This window comes from Cyprinus carpio, chromosome A11 (assembly GCF_018340385.1).
Source record: "Cyprinus carpio isolate SPL01 chromosome A11, ASM1834038v1, whole genome shotgun sequence".
Taxonomy (NCBI): domain Eukaryota; kingdom Metazoa; phylum Chordata; class Actinopteri; order Cypriniformes; family Cyprinidae; genus Cyprinus; species Cyprinus carpio.
This window is the reverse complement of record NC_056582.1, coordinates 25,809,673-25,818,263: the sequence shown is the minus strand read 5'-3', so window position 1 is coordinate 25,818,263 and position 8,591 is coordinate 25,809,673. Positions and strand designations below refer to the sequence as shown.

The window sequence follows — 8,591 nt, the reverse complement described above, 5'->3', positions numbered from 1 at the left end:
GACAGAATATTTTTATTTGAGGTTTGAACAAACAGGGAAAACATGCCATATGAATAAAGCACTGAATTGAAAAGATATCCAGAAAGTATTATGCAAAACTCCCATGACCATTTCCCTGAGCACATCATTGACCTTGGCCACATCGTCGACAACTTCCTTGACCACATCCCTGACCGCTTCCCTGACCATAACCGCTTCCCTGGCCAGCGCCGCTTCCATGACCGCTTCCCTGGCCTTGTCCGCTTCCGGCCCGCGCCGCTTCCCTGGCCATGCGCCGCTTCCCTGGCCAGCGCCGCTTTCCCTTCCGCTGGCCAGCGCCGCTTCCCTGGCCGCTTCCCTGGCCAGCGCCGCTTCCCTGGCCAGCACCGCTTCCATGACCGCTTCCCTGGCCCGCGCCGCTTCAATGGCCCGTGCCGCTTCCCGTTCCAACTCCCATTCCAACGCCGCTTCCCTGGCCAGCGCCACTTCCCTGGCCGCGTCCCATTCCAACGCCGCTTCCATGACCGCTTCCCTGGCCAGCGCCGATTCCATGACCGCTTCCCATTCCAACGCCGCTTCCCTGACCGCTTCCCTGGCCAGCGCCGATTCCATGACCTCTTCCCATTCCAACGCCGCTTCCTTGTCCGCTTCCCGTTCCACCTCCCATTCCAGCGCCGCTTCCCATTCCAGCGCCGATTCCATGACCGCTTCCCTGGCCAGCGCCGATTCCATGACCGCTTCCCTGGCCTTGTCCGCTTCCCTGGCCTTGTCCGCTTCCCGTTCCAACTCCCATTCCAGCGCCGCTTCCCTGGCCCGCGCCGCTTCCCATTCCAGCGCCGCTTCCCATTCCAGCGCCATTCCGCTTCCCGTCCACTTCCCATTCCGATTCCAGCGCCGCTTCCCATGGCCAGCACCGCTTCCCTGGCCCGCGCCACTTCCCTGTCCACTTCCCATTCCAGTGCCGCTTCCCTGGCCAGCACCGCTTCCCCTGCCCGCGCCTGGCCTTGTGTGGCCTCCCATTCCAGCGCCGCTTCCCATTCCAGCACCGCTTCCCTGGCCCACGCCGCTCCCTGTTCCACCTCCCATTCCCATGCCAGCTTCCGCTTCCCTGGCCCGCGCCGCTTCCCGTTCCAGCGCCGCTTCCCTGGCCCCCGCCGCTTCCCTGGCCTTGTCCGCTTCCCGTTCCACCTCCCATTCCAGCGCCGCTTCCCTGGCCCGCACCGCTTCCCGTTCCACCTCCCATTCCAGCGCCGCTTCCCTGGCCCGCACCGCTTCCCATTCCAGCGCCGCTTCCCTGGCCCGCACCGCTTCCCATTCCAGCGCCGCTTCCCTGGCCCGCACCGCTTCCCATTCCAGCGCCGCTTCCCTGGCCCGCACCGCTTCCCGTTCCACCTCCCATTCCAGCGCCGCTTCCCTGGCCTGCGCCGCTTCCCGTTCCACCTCCCATTCCAGCGCCGCTTCCCATTGGCCTTGTCCGCTTCCCCATTCCCCCACGCTTCCCATTCCAGCGCCGCTTCCCTGGCCCGCACCGCTTCCCATTCCAGTGCCGCTTCCCTGGCCCGCGCCGCTTCCCATTCCAGCGCCGCTTCCCTGGCCCGCGCCGCTTCCCATTCCAGCGCCGCTTCCCTGGCCCGCACCGCTTCCCATTCCAGCGCCGCTTCCCTGGGCTTCACTGGTTCGCTGGCCCACACCGCTTCCCATGGCCCGCACCACCGCTTCCCATTCCAGTGCCGCTTCCCTGGCCCGCACCGCTTCCCATTCCAGTGCCGCTTCCCTGGCCCGCACCGCTTCCCATTCCAGCGCCGCTTCCCTGGCCCGCACCGCTTCCCATTCCAGCGCCGCTTCCCATTCCAGCGCCGCTTCCGCTTCCCCGCGCCGCTTCCCATTCCAGCGCCGCTTCCCATTCCAGCGCCGCTTCCCATTCCAGCGCCGCTTCCCATTCCAGCGCCGCTTCCCATTCCCGCGCCCGCTTCCCCTGACCATAACCGCTTCCCTGTCCAGCGCCGCATTCCCAGCGCGCCGCTTCCCATTCCAGCGCCGCTTCCCATTCCAGCGCCGCTTCCCTGGCCCGCCGCTTCCGCTTCCCGCGTCCGCTTCCCATTCCAGCGCCGCTTCCCATTCCAGCGCCGCTTCCCATTCCAGCGCCATAACCGCTTCCCTGTCCGCTTCCCATTCCAGCGCCGCTTCCCATTCCAGCGCCGCTTCCCATTCCAGCGCCGCTTCCCATTCCAGCGCCGCTTCCTGCCCTGCGCCGCTTCCCATTCCAGCGCCGCTTCCCTGGCCCGCACCGCTTCCCATTCCAGTGCCGCTTCCCATTCCAGCGCCATAACCCTGACCATAACCGCTTCCCTGTCCGCTTCCCATTCCAGCGCCGCTTCCCATTCCAGCGCCGCTTCCCTGGCCCTGTCCGCTTCCCATTCCAGTGCCATAACCGCTTCCCTGGCCAATACCACTTCCCAGTCCGCTTCCCATTCCAGCGCCGCTTCCCGTTCCAGCGCCGCTTCCCTGGCCTTGTCCGCTTCCCGTTCCACCTCCCATTCCAGCGCCGCTTCCCTGGCCTTGTCCGCTTCCCGTTCCACCTCCCATTCCAGCGCCGCTTCCCATTCCAGCGCCGCTTCCATTCCAACGCCGCTTCCCTGGCCAGCGCCGCTTCCATGACCGCTTCCCTGGCCAGCGCCGCTTCCCTGACCGCTTCCCTGGCCCGTGCCGCTTCCCTGGCCTTGTCCGCTTCCCGTTCCAACTCCCATTCCAGCGCTGCTTCCCGTTCCAGCGCCGCTTCCCTGGCCCGCACCGCTTCCCATTCCAGCGCCATAACCGCTTCCCTGTCCACCTCCCATTCCAGCGCCGCTTCCCATTCCAGCGCCGCTTCCCTGGCCCGCGCCGCTTCCCATGTCCACTTCCCATTCCAGCGCCGCTTCCCATTCCAGCTTCCCCGCTTCCTGCGCCGCTTCCCTGGCCCATTCCACCTCCCATTCCAGCGCCGCTTCCCATTCCAGCGCCGCTTCCCATTCCAGCGCCGCTTCCCTGGCCCCACGCCGCTTCCTTCCAGCGCCGCTGCCTTCCCAGCGCCACCTCCCATTCCAGCGCCGCTTCCCTGGCCCGCGCCGCTTCCCTGGCCAGCGCCGCTTCTCCCTGGCCCTACCATTCCAGCGCCGCTTCCCTGGCCCGCACCGCTTCCCGTTCCACCTCCCATTCCAGCGCCGCTTCCCTGGCCCGCACCGCTTCCCATTCCAGCGCCGCTTCCCTGGCCCGCACCGCTTACCTCCCATTCCACCGCCGCTTCCCTGGCCCGCACCGCTTTTCATTCGAGGGTTGCTTGGCTGGCATTGTTTACTATTCCAGCTCCCATTCCAGCGCCGCTTCCCTGGCCTTGTCCACTTCCCGTTCCAGCTCCCATTCCAGCGCCGCTTCCCTGGCCTTGTCCGCTTCCCGTTCCACCTCCCATTCCAGCGCCGCTTCCCTGGCCCGCGCCGCTTCCCATTCCAGCGCCGCTTCCCTGGCCCGCACCGCTTCCCATTCCAGTGCCGCTTCCCTGGCCCGCACCGCTTCCCATTCCAGCGCCGCTTCCCTGGCCCGCACCGCTTCCCCGGCCCGCACCGCTTCCCTGGCCCGCACCGCTTCCCTGGCCCGCACCGCTTCCCTGGCCCACACCGCTTCCCATTCCAGTGCCGCTTCCCTGGCCCGCACCGCTTCCCATTCCATCGCCGCTTCCCTGGCCCGCATCGCTTCCCATTCCAGCGCCGCTTCCCTGGCCCGCGCCGCTTCCCATTCCAGCTTCCGCTTCCCATTCCAGCGCCGCTTGCCCACCGCTTCCCTGTCCGCTTCCCATTCCAGTGCCGCTTCCCATTCCAGCGCCGCTTCCCATTCCAGCGCCGCTTCCCATTCCCGCGCCGCTTCCCATTCCAGCGCCCATTCCCCTACCCCATAACCGCTTCCCTGCGCCGCTTCCCATTCCAGCGCCGCTTCCCATTCCAGCGCCGCTTCCCATTCCAGCGCCTTAACCCTGACCATTCCCGCTTCCCTGTCCGCTTCCCATTCCAGCGCCGCTTCCCATTCCAGCGCCGCTGCCCATTCCAGCGCCGCTTCCCATTCCAGCCGCTTCCCTGTCCGCTTCCCCATCCAGCGCCGCTTCCCATTCCAGCCGCTTCCCATTCCCGCATAACCGCTTCCCATTCCAGCGCCATAACCGCTTCCCATTCCAGTAACCGCTTCCCTGTCCGCTTCCCATTCCAGCGCCGCTTCCCATTCCAGCGCCGCTTCCCATTCCAGCGCCGCTTCCCATTCCAGCGCCATAACCCTGACCATAACCGCTTCCCTGTCCGCTTCCCATTCCAGCGCCGCTTCCCATTCCAGCGCCGCTTCCCTGGCCCTGTCCGCTTCCCATTCCAGCGCCGCTTCCCTGGCCCGCACCGCTTCCCGTTCCACCTCCCATTCCACCTCCCATTCCAGCGCCGCTTCCCATTCCAGCGCCGCTTCCCTGGCCCGCACCGCTTCCCATTCCAGCGCCGCTTCCCTGGCCCCCGCCGCTTCCCATTCCAGCGCCGCTTCCCTTTCCAGCGCCGCTTCCCTACCCTGTCCGCTTCCCATTCCGCTTCCCATTCCAGCTCCGCTTCCCATTCCAGCGCCATAACCCTGCCCATAACCGCTTCCCATTCCAGCTTCGCTTCCAGCCCGCCGCTTCCCATTCCAGCGCCGCTTCCCATTCCCGCCGCTTCCCTGACCATAACCGCATTCCTGTCGCCTTATTCCCCGATTCCCATTCCAGTGCCGCTTCCCATTCCAGCACCATAACCGCTTCCCTGTCCGCTTCCCATTCCAGCGCCGCTTCCCTGGCCATGTCCGCTTCCCATTCCAGCGCCATAACCGCTTCCCATTCCAGCGCCATAACCGCTTCCCATTCCGCTTCCCATTCCAGCGCCGCTTCCCATTCCAGCGCCGCTTCCCATTCCAGCGCCGCTTCCCATTCCAGCGCCATAACCCTGACCATAACCGCTTCCCTGTCCGCTTCCCATTCCAGCGCCGCTTCCCATTCCAGCGCCATAACCCTGACCATAACCGCTTCCCTGTCCGCTTCCCATTCCAGCGCCGCTTCCCATTCCAGCGCCGCTTCCCATTCCAGCGCCATAACCGCTTCCCATTCCAGCGCCGCTTCCCATTCCAGCGCCGCTTCCCATTCCAGCGCCGCTTCCCATTCCAGCGCCATAACCCTGACCATAACCGCTTCCCTGTCCGCTTCCCATTCCAGCGCCGCTTCCCATTCCAGCACCGCTTCCCTGGCCCTGTCCGCTTCCCATTCCAGTGCCATAACCCGCTTCCCTGGCCAATACCACTTCCCACTTCCGCTACCGCTTCCCATTCCACTTCCCATTCCAGTGCCGCTTCCCTGGCCCTGTCCGCTTCCCATTCCAGCGCCATAACCCTGACCATAACCGCTTCCCTGTCCGTTTCCCATTCCAGCGCCGCTTCCCTGGCCGCTTCCCATTCCAGTGCCGCTTCCCTGGCCCTGTCCGCTTCCCATTCCAGCGCCACTTCCCTGTCCGCTTCCCATTCCAGTGCCGCTTCCCATTCCAGTGCCATAACCCTGACCATAACCGCTTCCCTGGCCAATACCACTTCCCAGTCCGCTTCCCTGGCCAATACCTCTTCCCTGGCAACTTGCCTGACCTCTTCCCTGACCACGTGGTTCACTGCATGCAAAGCCACCGGTGGTTGGGCAACATTTCTGTGTGCCAGGACACTGGCCATCATTGAAACAGCTTTCAGCACACAGTGGAATCATCTCCGGTATGGGACATTGACCCAGCTTCACTGCGTGAACACAGATAGTCAGCTTTAGTTTGTGCATATAGACCAGGGCTGCTGGCGAACGTCGGTCCTGGACTCGCAGCCCTGCAGAGTTTTGCTTCAACCCTGAACAACCTAATCAAGGTCTGAAGGGTTATTAGAAAGCTACAGGCAGGTGAGTTTTAATTCGGGTTGGAGCTGAACTCTGCAGGGCTGCGCCTCTCCAGGACCGGAGTTCGCCACCCCTGATATAGACCGTATGCTACTTCAATATACAACACAAAAACACTCAGAGCATGAATAGCAAGTTTTACCTACAGAGTGAATTATATTCCAAGTCAGTGGTTCTCAATTCCAGTCCTGGGGACCCCTTGCGCTGCACATTTTGCATGTTTTGATCATGAAATAAGGGAGACATGCAAAACGTGCAGAGCAGGGGGTCCCCAGGACTGGAATTGAGAACCACTGTTTGAAGTATTATTCCTCTTTATTTTGTAAAGCCATCCTGTGCTTAAAACTATCCTAAGGGATTAATTCAAACCTACTTTAGAGGAGAACAACAGAAGGCAAAGTCTCTGCCTCAAAACTTATTGAATTCAATGCGTTACGTGAGGTATTTTTTAGTCCTAGCATCCATTATTAACTGAAACTCACTGAAAACAGGCAGTACGCAAACAGGCCCACAGTCAAATCGACAGCATTTGTGTCCTCCAGGGCAGTCTTCATCAGAAGAACATCCTCGATGGGACGGCACGACCGTCAGCCTTGCCGGACAGAAACTGTCCACTAGAGAATTCAAGAGGATCATTAGGGGAGGCCAGGTAGTGTGGTTTCAGCATTTGTAAATCAGGGGTTTCGCAATGGGTCTCAAACCTAAATACAAATTTGACATATTTGTCCGCTTCAAATCAGTGTTTTAAAACCTACTACTCATTCGTAGACTGTGTTAATTACTTTCAAAGACTGAGAGTCACTTATTTCTGCGTTTCTTCAGGCTGTGTAATGAAAGCAACAGATCTTCTCACCTGTGGTTCGTCTTTGAATAGCGTGAGTTATGCTCAAGTATCCAAACAGACACGATAAAACAGCAATCAACGAGAAATACACTCGAGCTGTCATCCTCCCGGCCTGTGATCTCTGCTGGAAAATGCGCTGAATTGGTGCGTCAGGAGAAGCGGACAGCGAAGTGCACAAAACTAAAACGAATACGTGTTGCTGCAATATCAACCTCTGTAAAATGGGGTTTTTAAAGATCCAAGGAGAACAGGTCAATTCCAACCCTGATCAAACTCACCTGCCTGTAGCTTTCTAGTAATCTGAAATGCCTTGATTAGCTTGTTCAGGGTGTGTTTGATTGGGGTTGGATGAGCTGAATGCTGCGTTCACGCCATGTCATAATAATTAAGCTAGCCTAATTATGAGAGGATTGTGCATTTCTATGGCGACACTATCAACTGCAAAATGAATCTGCAGTGGTCAGGTGGTACAGCGATCATGTTGTGGTACCAATAGGTGTGTTCGACTTCATGCAGCGCTGCGTGCCGGTTCTTCTAATTCTTCTTCTTTTCTCTAAAATTAACCAGAACAAATATATACAACAGTAATGTACAAGAGTGTGCAAACCATTACTCAGTAATCAACCAACAGTATATTCGTAAAAATATTACAAGTCTTGTTTTCTTTTTTATTAACAATGTTCTCCAAACTGGTGCAGTAGTCCTAAGAACTTGGCCATGTTCTTGAGCGCGGAATATATTAAGGCTCATTATGGATTATAGATGTAAATGGGGGAAGTCGTGGCCTAATGGTTAGAGAGTCGGACTTGCACTCCAAGGGTTGTGAGTTCGAGTCTCGGGCGGCAGGTGGAGTGGGGGGAGTGGATGGCCTGGCGGCTCTCTCCACCTCAATGCCTCCCCAACTGAGGTGCCCTTAGGCAAGGCATGCAGACCCTAGCTGCTCCCGAGCGCGCAAGTGTATGCCCGCTGCTCCGGGTGTGTGTTCACAGTGTGTGTGTGTTCACTGCTGTGTGTGCACTTTGGATGGGTTAAAAGCAGAGCACGAATTCCAAGTATGGGTTACCATGCCCAGCTGTATCAATCGTCACTTTCACTTTCACAAATGTAATATAATCCTGCGATAAGTTGAATAATAATGACAAATGAACGACTAGTAGCTAAGAAAAATCTTACATGGGGGAGGCAGACCCACAATTAAATAGCCTCTAGACATCTCTGTTAAAGAAGTTTTTAAAGCATTTTATCTGGCGTTTGCATAAATGCTTCTTTCAGAGCTTGATCTGTAATGGAGAGATGCCTGTACTGATTTTTCCTCTTAAACACAAAACAAAATTTAAATAAAATTGATATATAATTGTTTTTAAATGGCCAACCCTTCTCTGCAGGTGTGTTGCTTCTGGTTTGTGCATTGTAAATAGGCTACAAAAAAAAATAAAAAATAAAATAAAATAATAATAATAATAATAATAATGTCTCCAAAAACTCCAAAATGTCCAAAAACTCCAAAAAAGCCTATAAAACATCATAGACGGATCATACTGATGTCTGGACTGGTCTGGATGTCGTTTGCGAATTTATTTATTTATTTTTTTGAATTAAGGCAACTTCCTCTGAAGTTATAATAACTAATAAACTATATTGCGCTATACATTAGTCAACATTTGAAGTGGATCAAAACCTTATCTTCAAAGTTGCCCTAAAACCAAAATAGCCGATTCCTATCTAAACCTGTTTTGCAAGTTTGATACCCTCATAAGACACTGTGCATATGAAAGACCAAGAGATTCACACCTTTATATCACCCCCACAAGC

The 8,591-nt window shown here is 57.9% G+C and overlaps 1 protein-coding gene across 1 annotated transcript; it reads right to left on the bottom strand.

Moving 5' to 3' along the window:
- Positions 1-340: 340 nt before the first annotated feature.
- LOC122146657 (GPI-anchored hemophore cfmA-like) lies at positions 341-6,997 on the bottom strand (the record flags this gene model as incomplete). Its single annotated transcript, XM_042766947.1, has 6 exons — positions 6,789-6,997; positions 6,418-6,549; positions 5,468-5,787; positions 1,143-1,246; positions 482-542; positions 341-373 (listed from the first exon to the last, which is right to left on the bottom strand). Coding segments are annotated over exons 1-6 (744 nt in total), but the record flags the coding sequence as incomplete, so codon positions are not given.
- Positions 6,998-8,591: the final 1,594 nt, after the last annotated feature.